This window comes from Carcharhinus amblyrhynchos, chromosome 13 (genome assembly GCF_965287045.1).
Source record: "Carcharhinus amblyrhynchos chromosome 13, sCarAmb.v2.hapA, whole genome shotgun sequence".
Taxonomy (NCBI): Eukaryota; Metazoa; Chordata; class Chondrichthyes; order Carcharhiniformes; family Carcharhinidae; genus Carcharhinus; species Carcharhinus amblyrhynchos.
In genome coordinates, this window is record NC_137336.1 from 23,166,157 (window position 1) to 23,188,254 (window position 22,098).

General features: G+C 42.1%; 1 protein-coding gene across 2 annotated transcripts in view; it reads right to left on the minus strand.

The window, feature by feature from the left end:
* Positions 1–300: 300 nt before the first annotated feature.
* The window catches only part of LOC145351766 (gamma-aminobutyric acid receptor subunit gamma-2-like), a 120,932-nt gene continuing 99,134 nt past the window's right edge, over positions 301–22,098 (minus strand). For both annotated transcript variants that reach the window (XM_080201386.1, XM_080201387.1), the window contains exon 11: positions 301–2,164. In XM_080201386.1, the coding sequence (XP_080057512.1) occupies positions 1,889–2,164 (276 nt within the window). In that variant the 3' untranslated portion in view covers positions 301–1,888. The remainder of the gene's footprint in view (positions 2,165–22,098) is intronic.

Sequence of the window (22,098 nt, forward strand, 5' to 3'; positions counted from 1 at the left end):
TTCATTTTGAGAAATACGCTGGAAAACTGCCTCGATTTGCTCCTTTTTCACACAAATTTGACAGTTTTCTTTGGTAGTATTCCGGCCAGGGAGTTTTACTTAATTCCTGACGCTAGCAAGCACACTGCCTTGGTACATATATCCAATGACAAGTGATGAAATCCTTAAAATATCTGGGCACCATGAGGTCAGCAATGAATATCCTCCATAGAAAACAACGGTGTTCTTTCACAATCAATGATATTTATGTTGCAGCAAACAGGCATAAATGAATAGTCTGGCACATCTGGATTGGGCTATCCCAGAATTTTTATTAGTATCACCAACTATGAGGCTGCTACAGCTGTTTAAGTACACATATTGTTTAAAACTTTACATGAAACTGTCAAGATGTACATCAGTATCTTAACAGTGCAACACACAAAGTGTGCAAGGAAGTTGGGAAACTTAAGGTCAGATCTCAAAATAGGAAGTACATTTGTGATCCTTACAATGGCACTATGGTACCAATACTTATACATACAGCACCTGTGCTGTAACTCTTGCTAACACGGGTTAAATCTCAACCTGTGGCTGCAATTGTCCACATAACAGACATTTCAATCTCAGAAGATAAAGGGAAGAAGTGGAGGGGTTTGGAAGGGAGGTGCTAAATATAGACCAGGGCACCTCTCCATGGTGAACAACAGAAAAGATTAGCTCATGTCCTCCATCCTCGGACTCTTTAGCCCACTTCATCTCCTAACACCTGGTTATAGGGCAGAACTGGCAGTGGCCTAGGGGCAGGTTACCAGCCTGTCTCCTTTGCTGGGCAATGCGATGAAAAGGAAAGGTTAATTTTAAAAAATGGGTGGAATCATAAGTGAAACATCATCTACACGTAACAACTAAATCTTCTTATTAATGCTCCTCCTTATTCCGGCTACATCTCCTCAACCAGCTAAAATTTATAATTTTATCTCCCATGGGAACAGTCTCTATTATGGCAGAAGGCCTTACAGTCAAGGGAATAAAATGGCATTGGAAACATACACCAGCATCTGTAATAGAATAATGCAACTTTCTCTCCTTTCCTTATTCAGTTCTGATGAAAGACCCCTCCTTGTTAAGCCGTCATTTCTCTGGGTTCGTTAACAGACGCTCTGCACACTTCATCATTTTTGGTAAAAGCAAATCATTGTAGATGCTGGAATTTGAAACCAAAAGAGAAAATGCTGGAAAATCTCAGCAGGTCTGGCAGCATCTGTAAGGAGAGACAAGAGCTGATGTTTTGAGTTCAAACGACCCTTTGTCAAAGCTCCGACCTGCTGAGATTTTCCAGCATTTTCTCTTTTGGATATCATTTCGGTTTTGACTGTATACCTTGCCATAATGAGGCTCCATCATATCCACTCATTTAAGAATTTGTTCCAATATTATTCACTAATAGCAGTTGCCCAAATCATCACAAAGAATACAAAACACAATGAAAATAAATCATAGATAGATGAGTTTGTTTCGGACTTTTTCACTTCTTTGCCCACTACTTCAGAAAAACATAGTGCCTAGCATTGTTCCAAAGCCATAGGCATCCATTAACCTGACTCCAGTGCAAATCTGACTCTGAAAGTGCTTTTTCGGCTGATTTTTGAGCCAAGAAAACAGATAGGCCATTGAGTTTGGCTTGCCACGCGCTTCATGTATAATACAGTCCTCCAAAAACAGAATTTTTTTAAAAAAATCCACTGCTATTTTGGCCCAGAAATTAAAAACATGCACTGAATTTTCAATCACCAATCTGTGTAAGACATGCTTAAAATTTACAACATTTTTCCAATTAACTATTTTTATATGTGACTTTTAATGACCATCAGGAGAAAATGCCTATATTTCTGCCTGCTCCCTCTATTTACAGATAAAGGTAGCCTACCCAGTAGACCAGATTAAATAAACCAAATGCTGTGGGGAAGAAGATACGAGCATACGAGTCGACTTTGGTGACACGGATGTGTAGCCTCCCCTGCCTCCACGCTCCTGTGCGGCACTCGTCAAAACAGCAAAAGAAACTGGTGCAGTCTTTGCCATCCAGACACTCGTATCCATATTCTTCATCCCGCTCTTGCAGGTGTGAGGCATTGTTCATCTGGACAGCAGATGATCCAGGACGGATATCCACAGTAGGTGCCTATAACCATTACAAGAAAAAAAAACTTTGGTTTGGTTTTTGTGAACAAAAAATTATACTCAAAAGAGGAATTGTGCACGTATTTATTTATTGGTGTCACAAGTAGGCTTACATTGACACTGCAATGAAGTTACTGTGACAATCCTCTATCGTCACATTCCAGTGCCTGTTCAGGTACACGGAGGGAGAATTTAGCATGGCCAATTCACCTAAGCAATACACTTTTAGACTTGGGAGGAAACCAGAGCAGTCGGAGGAAACCCACACAGACACATGGAAGAATGTGCAAACACAGCACAGACAGTGACCCAAGCTGGGAATCAAACCCAGATCCCTGGTGCTGTGAGGTAGCAGTGCTAAATACTGTGCCACCATGCCACTCTTTTAAGATAAAAGGTGTCATTGCTGAAGAAGGTGTCCAGTATCAAGCATTTTTATATCATGCCTGGTTTAGGTTCGACACAGGATTAAATTTCCTTGATTGTATCTGGCAATTTGCCTTGTCGCCAAACTTGGAGAAAACACATCACTGCAGAATAATAAATATTGGATGATTTGTAAGTCTAAGCTGTGCACACACATCTACTCAAAACAAGATTTTGCTCCTACAACGAGAACATTTATCCTTTCAATCTGGGCATACTGAGGGAATGTGTATTGTTAGAGCTGCTGTCCTTTCAATGAGATGCCATCTGTGTTAAATTCAAGTATTAATCAGTATCAATTCATAAACATGTGGTGATTATGCCCACCAATTAGACAGCAAACTTCAGATTGTACACACCCCTTCCAAACGCTGCCACTAACACCCCTCACTTCCCAAGTTGGCTGGTGGGGTTTCTGTAGGCAGCTCTTTTGCTATGTGGTGATTTGGACATACTCTACAAGAGATTTTGCACTTTCTACAAGGACCACTGTAAAATAGAATATACAGGAATGCAGTACAATCCCATGATGCATGCATACATGAACTTCTTCAATCAGAGGTTGCACCTTTTTTAAAATATATTTTTTATGGGATGTGGGTATCACTGGACGGGCAGTATTTATTGCCCATCCCTAATTGCAGTTGAGGGGGCAATTTAAGTGCCAACCATATTGTTGTAGATCTGGAGTCACGTGTAGGCCAGAGCAGGTAAGGACAGCAGCTTTTCCTCCCTAAAGGATATTAATGAACAAGATGCGCTTTTAATGACAATCAACAATGGTTTCATGGTCATCATTAGACTTTTCATTTCAGATTTTTATTGAATTCAAATTCCACCATCTGCCAAAGTTGGGTTGGAACATTACCCTGGTTCTTTGAACCACTGGTCCGGTGACATTACCACTACACCTCTGATTCTGCTAAAGTTAACTTACGTTATATGAGACTGATAAATACAGTATCTTGAATCATGATAGGAGCAGAGGGTACTTCAGTTCATAGATTGAGAATAGGCCTGAAAATTGTAAACCGGATTAAGATAAAATACTAGGATGAATACACAAAGAATTGCCTGAACAATAAATATGTGCAGTAATGTCATCTCTGCTTAAACTTATCAGGTCACGATCATAACACTTGAAAGAGATTGATTGGCTTTCTATGTTTGGCCTCCAATGTCTGTTGAAGAGATGCATAACAAATCATGTGTGCCACTCATGGGTATTCAGTTTAATAATCCTCACATAGCGAGAGCTTAATATGGCAGCTACATTCCTGATATTTCTGCCTCCTCCCCTTAACCATCAGGGAAAGCTGTCTGCTCTAGAAAAGAAAGGAACAAATATAAAGAGTGAAGATGTAGCCTGATGACATCATTGGGACCAACACACCATGTTAACCAAAAGCCAACTATGAGCCACGAAGATTCAGACTTGCCAACTAGACTGAGGGATACACTGTGCTAATGGCCCTCAAAGTCACCATAGCCATGTATCTTTCAATCTGTCACAGAAGGTATTAGCCACATCCTATAGTCTGTGGTTCACAGCTGAATTAAAACAATTGACAGCTGATCAGTGCTCTCTTTGCAAAGACCAAAGAGTTTATCGTCTTATAGACTGACTCAGCGGTCAACAGGGAAAGCTCTTGGTTTCATAGCAGTACCTCGCTTCACTACAAGCAGAGTGTGATTGACTGTACACCAGACAATGGGAAAGAAAATTGAGCAACGTGTAAAATGGGTTAGCCTCCACCATTGCCTATTTTGTCTCATAGTTTGAAATGCATTTCACCTTCAGATGTTGACTATCAGTTAGAAAGTCAACACCTTTTCCCAAAGGTAGGGGAGTCTAAAACTAGAAGGCATACGTTTAAGGTGAGCGGAGAGAGATACAAAAGGGACAATTGTTTCACACAGAAGGTGGTGAGTATCTGGAATAAGTTGCAGAGGAACTAGTAGAGTGGATGCAATTTTATCTTTTAAAAAGCATTTAGACAGTTACATGGGTAAGATGTATATAGAGGGATATGGGCCAAGTATGGTAAATTGGGACTAGCTTAGTGGTTAAACAAAAAGGGTGGCATGGACAAGTTGGGCTGAAGGGCCTGTTTCCATGCTACAAACCACTATGACTCTATGACCCTCCCTTATGTCCTAGTGTCTTTTGGGCTGCACAATAATACTTTACATTTTTCCCACCCCTAAAGCATATAATTTATAGCTTTGTTCACTTGTAATGCACAGAGTGTGGTATAATAGAAGTGATTCTACATTCTTGTGCACCTAGTGGAAAAGAAGTGCGAACAGAAGTACAGGTTGTGATAAGGATGTAGTACAGCCTTGATTCCCCAACATAATCTACTTATAAATGCAGCTTCCCACAAGGAATGAAGCACCCTGAGTAAACCTATTTGAGAAACTTAAATGACATGCGATTACATTTTGAAATAAAATACAGAGGTTCTGAACCTTCCCAAGTGGGTTTCAATCACATTTTGCAGTAATACTGAAATTTCCTACAATGCATTCATTATAATATCACACAGCCCAGGTAAAAAGCCTTTCATACTTTCCTATGTAATAGATGTATTTTAGGAATGCTTTTGATCATGGATTGCTGGTTTCAGGCACTGTTAATAATCAGATAAAAGCTGAAGGCATTACGTTAGTTCTACCTAAACTGAGAACCAAATGAAATTAATGCTATGAGATTGACTTGCTTGAGAAAAGATAACAATTCCCATTATCCAATGGGAAGGGTAAGAGTTCAAGACGTTTTACAAGTTATAGTTCAACTTGACCAGGTTGCGAAGAGATTATGGAAAAATCAGCAGGAAAAAGAAACAAATTGACTGCAGGGATAGACAGACAGAAAGATTGATTAGAAATCAAAAGATCCAAAGTTTTTATTTTTAGAAACACTCATCAGCTCTAAGAAAGTCCATTCACTGAACTCTGGTGGTTAGTATTTTATGCATTTGTCAAGAAAATTTGCATTTAATTATCCTATGCTGTCTCTGATATTCTCTCAATTATTAAGATATGCAAATAAGGATCTGTACATAATCTTTTTTGTAGTTTCAGGAGCTGAAGAAAATCTCCTTCATTAGTTTCTCCAGTTTTATAAGCAGCACCTTCAGCCATGGGGTGCATTGATATAATGCAGTTTGATCCATTGATACATACTTGTCCATGAAGTGATGAGTAGGAGGTAGGTTTCATTAAAGCATATATTAAGTTTAAGTCTATTTATTTGTCACAAGTAGGCTTGCTTAACATTGCAATGAAGTAACTCGGAAATTTCCCTAGTCACCACACTCCAGCATCTGTTTGGGTACATCTTTCAGAATGTGGGAGGGAACTGGAGCACCGGAGGAAACCCATGCAGACACAGGGAGAACATGCAGACTCCGCACATGCAGTGACCCAAGGCGAGAATCAAATCTGGGTCCCTGGTGCTGGGAGGCAGCAGTGCTAACCACTGTGCCACCATGCCACCCACATTCAGAGGTGCAGGCTGGAATTCTCCACTGTAGTACCAGCCAGCCAAATCTCCATTTACAGCAGTGGGATTAGAGAATCCCAGCCATGTACAACATTGGAGAATCTCGGCCAATGTATGTACTTTTACACATATTAGCGTTTCTTTCTGCTAAAGTGAAGACAAAACTTAATGCAGAAAGAAGGCGCTGAAGATCACTTGCATTTGCTTCTGCAATTCCTCAAATTTCCCAGAACCAACAGTTTCACAATAGCTTCTTCAAATCATGTTTGCACATTTATCTCCAAGGGATTATAAATGAAGATTTTGTGACCAGATTGTGAACTCAATGGGTCCCTGTTTCTCATCTTGATTTCTCTCAGATTTGTATCAGATTGACTTACTTGACAGCATTCTTGCCTCTAAATCAGAAGATTATTCATTCAAGCCCAACTTCAACCTTATGTGTAGTCTAGGTTGCTATTAAAGTCTAGGTTGAAGGAACTTTGTTATTAAATGTTTAACTGGGGTCCTATCCATTTTTCCTGGTGATTAGGTGCAAGTTAAATATCCCACAGTTACGATTTTTAAAAGATAGAATGTTTTCATCTTGCTCTGGCCAACATTCTTCCCACACTCCAAAGATGTGTTGATGAGGTGGATGCTAAATTGTTCCTTAGTGTCAGGGGGATTAGCAGGATTAATAGTTGGGGTTAGGGGGATAGGGCCTGGGTGGGATTGTTTTGGTGCAGGTTTGATGGGCCAAATAGCCTTCTTTTGTATGGTAGGGATTTTATGATTCTATGATTCATACACACTACCAAAAAGGCAGCTCGTTGCTATTCTTCTTACTGTGTTCACTAGCTGTTGTATTTAACTACTGGAGGAATCTGCTTTTTGTAAATTTGGAGACATTTTGGACACTCTAAAAGTCTACAAGTTTAATTCTGGGCTATGAGTATGCCTCATTTTTCAATAATCCACAGGTCAACAACAAAATGTCCAGCTAGGATACCTGAGCATGACACAGTGGCTAGCATTGCTGCCTCACAGTGCCAGGGACTCAGGTTCAATTCCCGGCTTGGGTAACTGTCTGTGCAGAGTGTGCATGTTCTCCCTGTGTCTACATGGACTTCGTCCAGGTGCTCTGGTTTCCTCCCACAGTCCTAAAGATGTTCTGGTTAGGTGCATTGGCCGTGCTAAATTCTCCCTCAGTGTACCCAAATAGGTGCCGGTGTGTGGCGACTAGGGGATTTTCACAGTAACTTCATTGCAATGTTAATGTAAGCCTACTTGTAACTAATAAATAAACTTTAACTTTGGTGAGAGAAGAGTTACTTGTTTATCTGAGTTAAAAAGGAACTGCTGTTGCTATGCTGGAAACCCACACTGACTAGTTGAAAATACCTGCCCTGGAAGAAGTATTCTCAGAATGGTTTATTCATTTTGAACTGAGTCAGAATAGTCTTGTACCTTGACAGAAGGCTGCAAAAGGAAGATTCTCTTTTTCTCTCCCTCTCTCCCTCTCCATCACTACCTACCCTTTGTGTTACATGCATTTCAGCGTGAGTTAACATTCAGTCAGAAAATTCTCAAAATCTTATCTGTATTTTTTAAATTGGCAAAGTTGTGACAAAACAAGAGTCATCAAAAATCCATCTGAAAGGACTTCAAGAGAGGGGATTAAGGGTTATGGGGAGAGGGCGGGAATGTGGAACTGAGCCACGACAGATCAGCCATGATCTTATTGAATGGCGGGGCAGGCTCGAAGGGCTAGATGGCCTACTCCTGCTCCTATTTCTTATGTTCTTATGTTCTTAAAGTGGCCAGAATCCTGCTAGATCAACAGCATTGAGATCTTTTTGAACCTCATCCTTTTTTTAAGTAATATTCTCAACCTCTGCACAGACCATGGCAGCCATTCATGCCGTTGGGATCTTTCAGTCCTGCCAACCGCACACCCCTACCATGAGTTTCACGGAGGTGAAGGCTGCATTCAACAGGATACCTCATGAGCAACACTGGAATCAGAAGATTCTATCACTGTGCAATGGTAGGACACCTTCTGCCAGCATGAAGCACATATCCAGTTGCATGGTAAATCCCACGCCAGGTTTATTTTGTCCTGTTTTTGTGATTGTGAGTGGGTACGTGTTGGGATATTTGTCTTTAAAGAAGGGGAAATTTGCTATATCTCCAAATTACAAATTGTGTTAATCTGTCTTGCAATTTGTTTTAAAAGATTTTCTTTTACAGTAGATCAATTACTTTATGTTTATTGAAGAAACTTGGTTAAAGGCTTTTTATGCTGAGCATAGCAGCAACAAAGGTAAACAATTAGCTATTTTGGTGAGTGAATTTGTATCTATTGTTACGAGCTGTTGGGAAGTGGGGCTAGAATTTATTGTATACTCCTTCTTGTCCCAGTCACAACCCTACAATAAAATAGTAATAGCATTTCAATGGGAATTTGTGTATGTAAAATGATTTAAACAAACATTTTTATAATGTGATTAACACAGAAAAACATCCCAGAACATTTTTGGAACTAATGAGTTCTCCTGAAAATAAGCATCCTGTTTTCTATTGAATAATTACCCAATTGATCTCTCCCCATTATTGATTTGCTGTAGATAGAAATTCGGAGTGATATGAAGAAGCACAGTGATATACTGAAGGAAACCCTAAGCATGGCTGCACGGTGGCACAGTGTTTCGAACTGTTGCCTCACAGTGCCAGGATCCCAGGTTTAATTCCAGCCTCGGGTCACTGTCTGTGTGGAGCTTGCACTTTCTCCCCGTGTCTGTGTGGGTTTCCTCCAGGTGCTCCGGTTTCATCCCACAGTCCAAAAATGTGTGCTTTAGGTTGATTGGCTATGCTAAATTGACCCTAGTGTCAGGGGGATTAGCAGGGTAAATACATGGGGTTATGGGGATAGGGCCTTGATGGGACTGCAGTCAGTGCAGACTCGATGGACCAAATGGCTTCCTTCTGTTCTGTAGGGATTCTATGTGCAAGTTAGGTGGATTGGCCATGCTAAATAGCCTCTTAGTGTCCAAAGACATGCAGATTAAGTGAATTAACCATGATAAATGGGCAGGATACTGGAGTAGGGCAGAGGGGAGTTTCTGGGTGGCATGTTTTTTTCAGAAAGTCTTGGAGATTCGATGGGCCGGATGGCCTCTTTCTGAGCTCTAGGGATTGTAATGCACAGCTGCAGATAATGGAGTAAACTGATATGGATACACGGTCAGTGAAGGGTTGGAAGAGGTTACAGATATAGTGAGAAGAGAGATGATGGATGTATTATAATATACAGATGGGAATGATCTGTAATGCTATGGGGATGGGGGAGGGGGAACAACTGTGGGTCAATGAGGATGGGGGAATGAGCAAGCAGGATTTGGTGTGGGATAGCAAATGGGGAACAAAATTCTAGGTGAAATGAAGTATTGAATCAAATCACCTGGTGAAAAAGACATAAAAAATGGTTTCCATTTCCCACCCTCCCCCTTGTGAACTTAATCTGTTGATGGTGTGGAGGTGGAAGTAGGTGTTTCTTGCGATGTAGGAATGTTAGGTTAGAAACAAGCTCAGGATCAAACAAGGTGGTGAGACTGCAAAATGTCAACCTAAGTCAATGGCAGTTGGTGGAGTTGATTGAAATAGGCCTGAACATTCTGGCTGTTCATGCTGGCAGGATCTCCTGGGCCCACTGATGGTGCAACCCCCGCCACAGGTTTCTCGATCGTGAGAGAAGCATCCTGTTAACAATGGTGCAACCAGAAGGTCCTGCCACCAACAAATGGTGGGCTGCTTCCCCAAAACACATGGTGGGTTTTGCAGGAAATCCCATCTACAGACTTGTGCTGAAGACAACAATTTAGATGTTCTGTTATTTAACTGACAGCGCAAAGGTGGAGAAGGGACCCAGGGAGGTGGTGGTGAAGTAGAGCTGTGCATTATCCGCGCATATGTAAAAGATGATTCCCATCTCTGCAGCTGATACTGCCAAGGGGGTGGTATGCAAATGAGGAAGAGGAAGGTATTTAGAATAGATCTTGAGGACATTCTCACTTTAACAATGCAGGAGTAGGAAAAGGAAACAATTCCTAAAGATGCTTCAGTGATGGTTGCGTTGCTTAGATTGCAAACAGGCAAAAGCAGTCCCACTGAGCTGGAAATTAGGGGCTCTGAATTTCTCCGATCGCTCATTTCAAATTAATGATCAGTTCAATTTTTACAGCGGGTCTAGCTGTTTATGTCCTTCTTATTAAGCTGCTGCACTGCATAAATTAAAGTTTTTGAAAACTGTAACTGTCATGGGGTTGCTTAGAGGAAATGTGTCCATTAATTCTTTGCCACTTGTGACCTGTGCTTATGATCTAAGAGGTAAAAGCTATCCAAGTCCTTTTAATCAATACCAAGTTAATTTCAAACAATTGTCAGCAACTCGTATGGGTCACTAAGATGAGCGCATAACAGTATACGCTTCTTTAGTGAAACTGACAAGCTTGATCAGTGAAAGTGAAGAGCTTCAGCCATGGCCATTGAGAAACTATTGTGCGAAAGCAATTCTTCCCTCAGAGAATGCTCTCACTGCTTGACAGATATTATTTCACATCCATTCATGGGATGCTACCGTTGTTGGCCAGGCCAACATTTATTGTCCACCCCTAATTGCCCTTGAGAAGGTGGAAGTGAGCTGCTTTTTTGAACTGTTGCAATCCATGTGGTATAGGTACAAGCACTGTGCTGTTAGAGAGGAAGTTCCAGGATTTTGATCAGAGACAGTGAGGGAACAGTGATATATTTCCAAGTCAGGACAGCTGGTGGCTTGGAGCAGAGCTTCCAAGTGGTGGTGTCCCCATGTATCTGCTACCCTTGTCTTTCTAGATGGTAGATGTCATGAATTTGGGAAGTATTGTCAAAGGAGCGTTGGTGAATTCCTGCAGTGTGTCTTGTAGATGGGTACACACTGCTGCTACTGTGCATCAATAAATGTTTGTGGATGGGATGCCAATCAAGCAGGCCACTTTGTCCTGCACGGTGTTGTTGAAGCTGCACCCGTCCAGGCAGGAGGACAGTATTACTTCATAATCCTGATTTGTGCCTTGTAGAATGTGGAGTTAGGGGAGTTAGGAGGTGAGGGGTAGATACCAAGATCTATCTGGAACGAAGCTGTCTCAGGCAGAGTCTGCAGCTCTCTCAATAAGTTTGAGCACCAGAAATCCAGGCTATCCTGGTGGGTCATTGCTATCATTTAAAATTTCCTGGAATATAATCTCCTTCAGAGTTTAGTTGGCCAGCAAGATACCCGCAGGGCCACCAGTTGCTGAATATCTGCTTCTGTCCTGAGATGGAGGATGTGACTAAGGAGAAGGCAGTTGGTGCTGCTGCTGGCATTGTTCCTTCTGCTGCTGGGGCTGTTGGCAGTGGTATGACTCCTACCCTCATCAGAGGTACAAGGTGGAGCTGCATAAGCTTTCTAAAAGATACGGTGAAGGTAGGCAGCAAGGAAATGCTTCTCACCAAGACATGTGCTCCTACATGGGATGAAAGCAGAACACCATGTCTGTGTGTTCATAATGGTTTGTGTAAAGAGGAGCCAAGGGCAACATTTGTGTACGGTGACTGCTGAATGGAATCGAGAGGGCAATACAATGAGTGTGAATGGTAATACCTCATGTTGGGGATGTGAGGAGGTGCCTGGAGAGAGAGGAATGAATGGAGCTGCATGGTGAGGTTTTCTGAGCAGTGCTGTGCAGGAGAATGCTGGAAAAATCAGAGTGTGGGGTTTGACAGCTGAAGGATAATGTCAATCACCTTTCTCATCCTCCTGAGGTCCTGGATCCTGTGGGTGCACTGTCTCTAGTTGGAGGGTCGCCAGTTATGCTGTTGATCTCCTTGGCTACTTCCATCTGTGCCAAGAAGAGGTTGTCCTCTTCCTCCCATCCTTGAAAGAGCTAACCTTGCCACAATATCTCAAATGCTGCAGCAGAGCCTCATGATAAGTGTGAGAGACTCAGGGATCAGCCTTCCCAATGTCTCCTCACCATTCCTGTGGTTGCTGTACAATCACAAAAATCCATGTTCTGCTACATTCTTGTGATCCATGTCCTTTTATTTAGAAATCCTTCCTTTGACAGGATGGGCACGTCATCCAGCCCACTTCCCCAATGTGAAAGTGGGATTTGAATGCTGTGGTTGAGTAAAAGAGCCGGAGCTAAGCTCACTCATTTGTAAATTGGGTTCCCATTCTGGCAAGGACTTAGTCCAAAAAAAGTACACCTTAACCTTCCTAAATCTTTATATTTGTTGTGGTCATTTGGCATCTTAACTTTTCATTTTTAGTTAGAATATGATACATACTTTAACTGCTTGTTGAAGGCTTGGCCTAGAAAAGAGATGGTGGGTGGGATTTTATGGCCTTGCTTGTCCCTGAACCATAAAATCTTGTCCAAGACCAGCGGACCTTTCCATTGTCCGCCTCTCACCCACTCCAATTCCCTTCGCGGGTGGGGTGTTAAAATTCCATTAAGTTTAAAAACATATAGGTAGACTTGAATTTGACCACCCAGACTGAAAGATAGCTTTGAATGTCAATTCCTGACGGTTGTAAAAACAAGACAGCGTTTTTTGTGGAAGTGAAAATAATGGACTGCTGATTCATAATGCAAGTTTTATGCCCTTGAAGCAAATTGAAAATCTACTCTATGCTTCTTTATGGAATGAAAATCAGGTGGGTTATATAAAGGAAGAATGACCCATTCCATCAGATTACCACCCAGGTAGTGAAGACAAAAATATATCTCATTAGATTGTAAGCTATCATCAATTGCTCTGTCCAAAGCCTCGAGAAGAGGCACATCGTCGAGATTTGTTAATGTGCACGTCTCTCAAAAGCTAAGCTCTTGGCATAATGACACAATTAAAAGACTGAGACAGTGAATTTGATTGTTTCTGTGAAGTGAATGATTTGATTAAATGATTCAGAGCACAAAAGGAGATTAACTACCTTGGAACATTAGAGATTACAGACTGATAAAAGTCAATCAGCCCACAGAGGTGTGTGAAGTTGAGGAAAAAAAATTCAAAGGGCTGTTATTGGTTTATGATATAATTTCACAAAATGTGTTTTCAAGCTAATAAATGGGACCTATTCCTGGTGTTGTATCTATTATTGAATCACGGTAGACAATCATTAAATTATTTATTATGCTGACTGAGGCAAAACGCATGGACAGGATTTCCCAAATAATAAAATTTTGGAAAATGTCTCTTACTTCTGAATGGTTTACAGGCATTTTAACTAGCATTTAAACTAAATCCACTGATTCCACATGTACGATTGTTATTGTTACAATGAGAATGAATCTTACATTGGGCATCTGAAACTCTTTAAAATATTGATCTCCTGAGCCTAATTCAGACCTATTCGCCAAACCGCTTAATAAAAGAGCTAATTGACTCGCTAACTGGTTTTGGTATGATTTTAGTCTATAAGATTTATGTTTGCAAAACATAAACTTCTTTTCAATGAACAAAATGACTTTGTTTCCTAAAGCACATAATGATTATTTCTTCAAATTCTGTTGGTCAGGTGAAGTGAAATTATGATGGAAACACAGGGAGGCAAGGTTGTACAGTGGTTAGCACTGCTACCTCATTGTTCCAGGGACCCGGCTTCAATTCTGACCTTGGCTGTCTGTGTGGAGTCTGCACATTCTCCCCATCATGGTGTGGGTTTCCTCTGTGTGCTCTGGTTTCTTCCCACACTCCCAAGATGTGCAGGTTGGGCATATTGGCTATGGGAAACGCTTGGGGTTCTGGGGACAGAGTGGGGGAGAGGGACTGGGTAAGATACTGTGTTGTGGACTTGATACTAGGTTAGAGTCCAACCAGTTTATTTGATAGTGGTTGGACTCTAATCTGGTGCTGTGAGACTTTTTACTGTGTTTACCCTAGTCCAACGTCGGCATCTCTACATTGTGGACTTGATGGGCCAAATGGCTTAGACTATAACACATAGGAGCAGAATCAGGCCATTCAGCCCATCAAGTCTGCTCCACCATTCAATCATGGCTGATATTTTTCTCATCCCCATTCTCCTGCCTTTTCCCCATAACTCCGATCTCCTTATTAATCAAGAACCTATCTATCTCTGTCTTAAAGACACTCAATAACCTGGCCTCCACAGCCTTCTGCGGCAATGAGTTCCACAGATTCACTGCTCTCTGGTTGAAGAAATTGCCCCTCATTTCTGTTTTAAAGGATCGTCCCTTTAGCCTGACGTTGTGCTTTCTGGTTCTTGTTTTTCCTACTAGTGGAAACATCTTCTCCATGTTCACTCCATCCAGGCCTCGCAGTATCCTGTAAGTTTCAATAAGATCCCCCCTCGTCCTTCTAAACTCTAAATTTTAAAGCTTCTCCTGCATTGTTGGGGTTCTATGATAGGTCTGTTCAAACACATGCTTATTTAACAAGGACACCATTAGCAATGCTTGCCACTTTGTTTGACAGATGATTATGTGGGACTTGCTGCAGCCAAAGCATTTTATATATCTCTCAGCTTATATACAAGCTGATGCTGGGAACCTGTCAGAATAGATGGGCACTTCGTGTCAGCAATGGTTTAAAAGGTACTGGGAAATGATAAAGCAAATGGGCACTTTAATGCAGAAGGCTGTAAAGATTATACTGCAACCATTTCATGGGCTGCTTATAGCAACACATGAAATACTGACTGTCAAGACTGACTGGCAATCCGTGTGGTTTTTGCCTGTACAAACTCCACTGGTATCAGGCCGAAAATCAACCCAGTGACTTTATCATACTTCCACTATGTCTATTGAAAACAAAACATTCCCAAAATTGAACAAGTGCAGTCTGTCCACCATACTTAAATAAAGAACATCTTACATTCAGTTTTACCACTGTAGTGGTTCAGCTTAGAACAGTTTTCAGAGATAAGTTAATTTGGAATGAAATGCGCTGAAACACGCTTGAAAATTTTTACATAATTATCAGAATTTAATTTAAACTATTCCTTACATGCTTTATTTTAATCTTAGGCTAGTTTAATTGTTCGTTTATATCACTAAAGGCCAGACTTGAAACAACTGAAAAATTCTGCAAAAATTGCATGGCTTGTCAGGTTCTTAACCATGATCAACATTGCCTCGATATGGAAGTTTGCGTATTTCAAATAGCCAACAGCGGTTGGGTATTTACCCCCACCTCTGGCTCCCCTTTCACAGATATGTCTGGGCATTTCCAAAATTCCATAGATTCTGCAAAGGTCCCATCAGTTTGTAAAATAGCCAATGTAACTCCTTGGTTCGAGGAAGGAAACAGACAGAAAGAAGCTACAGGCCAGTTAGCCTAACATCTGTCATAGTGAAAATGCTGGAGTCAATTACCAAGGAGGTCATTGTTGTATCCACAGGATTGATGCCAGGAGGCATGGAGGCTGACAAACTAAAGGAGCTTTATTAATGAGGTGTGTTCAGTACAGACTGCTCCTTTACTCTGTACTCTAGTTACCTACGCTAGCGATTGATGATGTTACTTCCGGTGACGTCATGCATTTTTATTATACAGTGCTCGGTGCAGCTACAGTGCTGCTTCTCCGAAATCTGCATGAATACATATTTCCTCCCTCTTTAAATTGAACATCTACAACAAATTTAAACATGTGCAACATGAAGAATAATCCAGCAATAATCAATAAGTCAGATGGATTGGAGGTCGTCATTCTCTGAGTGGTTGCCAGTGGACATCAGGCGTCTGCTTCTTGGCACTATTTGTAACTTGTGGGTGTTTTCGGCTTTTTACAACTGTTGCCAATGGTTGTTTTGATGAATGTCAACACTGTAACTAGAAGTTGACTCTGTGCTTGGTCTGAAATTCAGGAGTTGTCTTCTTTAATAGGTTCTGTCAATGTCACGATTTTAGGTTAGAACCTTGTAGGATGAATTTGGATTCACTGCAGGTTGTATCTCCAATGGATCAGCTCTCTCCACCAATAGCTGGTCCACATGCCTTTTCCAGAAGACAGCATCCCAGGTCTGGACGGTATATGAGACAGGTCCAGTCTCTCCGATGATAGTGGCAGTAACTCCTGTAGTCGTTCTGAGCCAGACCATTTTGTCCTTGGCAGAAGATACAATATTTAGCTTTGTTTTCCCACTGCTCGATCTGAACTTGTTGTTTCTTTTGGATGATTTCCTTTGCCTTTGAATGCTGAATGTAATTGTTTCATCATCAGTAATGCTGGAGAAAATGTTGTCATTGATTGAGCAGTACTCCTTTATGTGAGTTGTAATTGATATAGACATTTGGTCAACACACCTTGTTCTCCGGGAGCCTGTAATGTTTGCTTAATTGTTTGCACAAAACGCAGCACTAATCTGTTTGTACCAGGATGGTACAGTGCAGACCTAATATGTTGTACACCATTCTGTTTCAAGAAACTTTCAAATTCTTGAGAGACAAACTGCAGTCCTTTATCACACATTAATTGCTCAGAAGAGCAAAATCTACCAAAGATTTCTCCTAATCTCTCAATCATCTTTTCTGATGAAGTTGACTTCATTATGACAACTGCTGGCCACTTTCAATGAACATAAGAACATAAGAACATAAGAAATAGGAGCAGGAGTAGGCCATCTAGCCCTTCGAGCCTGCCCCGCCATTCAATAAGATCATGGCTGATCTGTCGTGGCTCAGTTCCACTTTCCCGCCCTCTCCCCATAACCCTTAATCCCCTCTCTTATCAAGAACCCATCAACCCGCTTCTTAAAAATACTTAGCGAGGCAGCCTCCACCACTTCAACGGGCAGAGAATTCCAGAGATTCACCACCCTTTGAGTGAAGAAGTTCCTCCTCAACTCCGTTCTAAACCGCCTCCCCTTTATCTTGATGCTGTGCCCCCTAGTCCTACTGTCTTTTTTGAGCGGGAAGAGTCTCTCCACCTCTATCCTATCCATCCCATTCATCATCTTATACGTCTCAATGAGATCTCCCCTCATTCTTCTAAACTCTAACGAGTACAAGCCTAGTTTATTCAGCCTCTCCTCATAGCTCAACCCCCTCAACTCCGGTATCAGCCTAGTAAACCTCCTCTGCACTCCCTCCAAGGCCAAAATATCCTTGCGCAGGTGCGGCGCCCAAAACTGCACACAGTACTCCAGCTGCGACCTCACCAATGCCCTATACAGCTGCAGCAAGACCTCCCTACTTTTATATTCAATCCCCCTCGCTATGAAGGCCAGCATCCCATTCGCCTTCCTGACCACCTGCTGCACCTGCAAGCTGGGTTTTTGCGACTCATGCACAAGGACCCCGAGGTCCCTCTGCACCGTCGCCTGCTGCAGTTTTTCGCCACATAAGTAATAGTCCTTCCTACCATTCTTCCTACCAAAGTGGACCACCTCACACTTGCCAACATTAAATTCCATTTGCCATTTCCTGGCCCATTCGCCCAGCCTATCTAGATCCTTCTGCAGACTCTCCACACCCTCCGCACAATTTGCCTTTCCCCCAATCTTGGTGTCATCAGCAAATTTCGACACCCTACACTCGGTTCCCTCCTCCAGATCATCTATATAAATGGTAAATAGCTGAGGCCCCAGCACCGACCCCTGGGGCACCCCACTAGTCACCAACCGCCAATCCGAATAGCACCCATTGACCCCCACTCTCTGCCTCCTATTTGACAACCAATCCTCTATCCACGCTAACACCCTACCCCCAACTCCATGTCCCCTGACCTTCTGCAATAACCTCTTGTGAGGTACCTTGTCAAACGCCTTCTGAAAATCCAGAAAGACCACATCCACCGGCTCTCCTCTATCCACCGCCCTAGACACATCCTCATAGAACTCCAGTAAATTTGTCAGACACGACTTCCCTTTAATGAAACCGTGTTGCGTCTGCCCTATCAAGCAATTCTCTTCAAGATGCCTCGCAATTTCTTCCTTAATGACGGATTCTAACATTTTACCTAACACAGACGTTAAACTAACCGGCCTATAATTCCCCGCCTTTTGCCTGGCACCCTTCTTAAACAACGGCGTAACATTAGCCGTTTTCCAATCTTCCGGCACTTCCCCGGAATCCAGCGACGTCTGGAAAATAACCACCAAGGCATCCACTATAACCTCCGCCATTTCTTTCAGAACCCTCGGATGCATTCCATCCAGTCCTGGGGACTTGTCCACAATCAGCCCCTCCAGTCTGTCGAGCACCACCTCTCTAGTAACAGTAATGTCATTAAGACCCTCCAGTCCTACCACCTTTCCATCGCTAACACCCGGCAAATTATTCACGTCCTCCTCCGTGAAGACAGAAACAAAAAAGTTATTCAAGACCTTAGCCATATCCCCATCCCCTACCACTAGGTCCCCTTTCTCATCCTCCAAAGGACCAACGTTCACCCTAGCCAGCCTCTTCCTTTTTATATATTTATAAAAACTCTTGCTATCCTTTTTTATATTAAGTGCTAGCCCAGCTTCATAGCTTCTCCTACCCTCCTTTATCAACTTCTTTGTCAATCTTTGTTGACATTTAAACCTTTCCCAATCCTCTTCTCGCCCACTGCTCTTAGCTACTCTAAATTCCTCCGCTTTTAATTTAACTCTTTCCTTCACCTCCTTCGTTATCCACAGCTTATTACCTCTCCTCCTACGGTCCTTTTTGACCATCGGAATAAATTTCCGCTGAGCACCAAGATCTCCTTAAAGATCCTCCACTGCTCCTCAGCAGACCTACCTTCCAACGCGCTCCCCCAGTCCACATTCGCCAATTCTTCTCTCATCCTACCATACTCCCCTCTATTCAAACAAAGGACGCGTGTCCGGGAACCCACTTTCTCCTCCTCCATCTGCAACAGAAACTCCACCATACAATGATCACTCTCTCTGTGACTAGGAACATGTCTCCTTCAAGAGGTCCTGAATCAAAAGGTCAGTGTGTATCTATTGACAACCTCTTCTGATCACTCCCAAGAATGTAACAGTGCTAACAGGGCAGGGTTCACACCTTCAGGATTGTACATGTTCCTGCCTTACCCTTTATTTCTGCGTCCGATCCAGGCCACCAGGAATAACACCTCTCTATCTCCTTCATTCTCACAATTCCACAATGCCCCTCATATAATTTGTTCAATACTCATCTTCCCAATGGTGACAGAATGATTACTCTGAGTCCCCAGAGAAAATACAGATAACTCCAATCTTCTAGTGGAGTACAGTTCAAGTCAGGTTTTGGTTCTGAGGTCTTGCGTCTTAGCACTATCTCCATTATCTCAGAGAACATTGGATCACGCTGGGTCTCCTTCTTATCTTGTCCTTAAGTGACAGGTGCATGGTCTATCTGTTCAAACTAGTAGATGCTTCCACTCAAACTACTTGCTGATGAGAGACTTGATAATCATAATCGAGAAAGCCCATCAGCATTACAATGAAGACTTGATTATCAGTACTTAATGGTGTAAGTTCGTGCAAACAAAAGCAATGCCCATCTCTGCATTCTACCTGCTGCCAATGATGGAATTCCTGTGTATGGTCTGAAAATTGTTGTTAATGGATGATTGTCTGTCAACAGTGTGAACTTTCTTCTATACAAGAATTAGCAGAATCTCCTTAATCCAAAGATAATTCTTCAGACTTCTCTTTCAATTTGTGTATAGTTATTTTCAGCTTTGCTCAATGCTTTGGATGCAAAGGCAATGGGTTTCTCTTCACCCAACAGCACGACGTGGAATACCATCTGCCCAACACCATAGGGAGATGTGTCAGATACGAACTGTGGAGGTGGTGTTGGATCAAAATGTGTCAGGAATTCAGGTTTGAACAACCCCTCTTTGGCTTGCACAAAAGCATAGAAGCATAGAATCATAGAAACCCTACAGTACAGAAGGAGGTCATTAGGCCGTTTGAGCCTGCACTGACAACAATCCCAACTTATCCCCATAACCCTACGTATTCACCCTGCCAATCCCCCCGATACTAGGGTCAATTTAGCATGGCCAATCAACCTAACCAGTATGTCTTTTGCACTGTGAGACGAAACCAGAACACCCTGAGGAAACCCACACAGATACGGGGAGAACATGCAGTGTCCACACAGATAGTGACCCAAGGCTGGCAATCGAATCCAGGTCCCTGCTGCTATGAGGCAGCAGTGCTAACCGCTGTGCCACCATGACACATTGTTGCACTGATCTGACCACTTCCACTTTGTATTTTGGCAAACAGTCTATAAAATAATCACTAAATTTGAAACAAATCTGTAATAGTTCTAGAACCCTAGGAAGGGTTACAACTGGTTAACATTTGGGAGTGCGGATGCTTCTATAAGAGCCTTTATCTTTGAAGATTTGTGAAGACCCGTGGCATCTAACACATGTCCCAAATACTTGACTGAAGACTGAAAGAGTTTGCGTTTGTCCTTGAAGACTGTCAGTCTGTAGTCCTCCAAGTTTTGAAGAATGGCATCCTGATTCCAAAATGTTCTTATTTGTCTTTACTAGTAACCAGAATGTCATCCAAATAACACTGGACTCCACGTAGCCCATTCAAGGTTTGATCCATTGCTCTCTGGAACAATGCCTGAGTTGATATGATATCAAATGGTAATCTTTGGTACTGACACAAAACCTTATGGGTGGGATTTTACAGCCTTGCTCATCCCAAAACATTAGAATCCTGCCCGAGGTCAACGGACCTTTCATGGTCTACCCCCTCACCTGCTCCGATTCCTGTGGCAAGCGGGGCGGTAAAGTTCTGATCTATGTGTCACAATCATCAGTGGTTCTTGAGGCTGCTGGTCTACACTCATTTGTAGGTATGCCTGACTTAAGTCAATTTTGTATGCTGCCCTTCTGCCAATCCTGCAAACAAGTCATTGAAATGGGGTCAATGTTTTACATACAATATTGGATTTAGATTGACTTTGAAATCTCCGCAAATCCGTATTGATTCATCTTTTGTAATAACTGGTACAGTAGGTGGAGCTCATTCACTACTATTGACAGGTTTCAAGACTCCCGTCTTCACCAATTGTCCCAAGTTAATCTCTATCTTGTTTTTGCTGAGCTTCCTTCTTTATTCTTCAATTTAACTGTGATGTCTTTCATTTCTTCCCAGTTCTCCATCAAACACACTGTCATATTTCTTGAGCATTCTTGGAAACCTGATTCTGCATCAGCCATCAAGTTAACTTCGGCCCAATTGAGTCAAATCTTTTCCAACCATGCTCGACCCATCAATGCCAGATCATTGTCTTTTACTACAGGTAAAGACAAATCTACCATTTGTCCATTCAGTTGTACAGCTATGTCAATGTGGCCCTTCGATGGAACCACTTCATCAGTGTATATCTTCAACATTACTTTTGAAGGTTTCAAAAGGAATGTATCTTGAAATATTGTTCGTTGATAGTCTCTGGCACCAGCGAGACTGCTGTCTGGTGTCAACGTCCATCTTTACTGGCTGCCTGTTCTGCAGTATCTATCCATAGAACCAGAAATGGCTAACACATTCAATGACAATTCATCCTTAGACTGCCAAGCGTCTCACTTCTCTCAAATATTTTGCACAGAATAAAATGCTTTTTCTTTGTTCTGTTTACATGCTGCTTTGTTCTGCTCTTGCTTCTTAATACTTTTTGCCCAACACTTGCTTTTTGATCCAGCATGCACAGTTGATGTCACCTTTTTTCCACAGCTTCTGCGTTCAATATCCTTGCACCAGCATCCCACAGCTGACAGTCCTGTCTTCAGGCATCTGTGGCATGTATGACTTTGAGTTTCAAAACTCTTAGTTCTCGCTTCAGCTGACATTTTGTATACTCGAATATTCAAACTCAGTTGCTGAACTTCTTTTGCAGACAGCTCCATCAAAACACCAATTTCTATGGCTTCTTTTAGTGCAAGGTTACTCTCGGTTAGCAACAGTTTCTGTATTTCCTCACTTCTTAGACCACAGACCAGTCTGTCCCGAATTGTATCATTTAATACA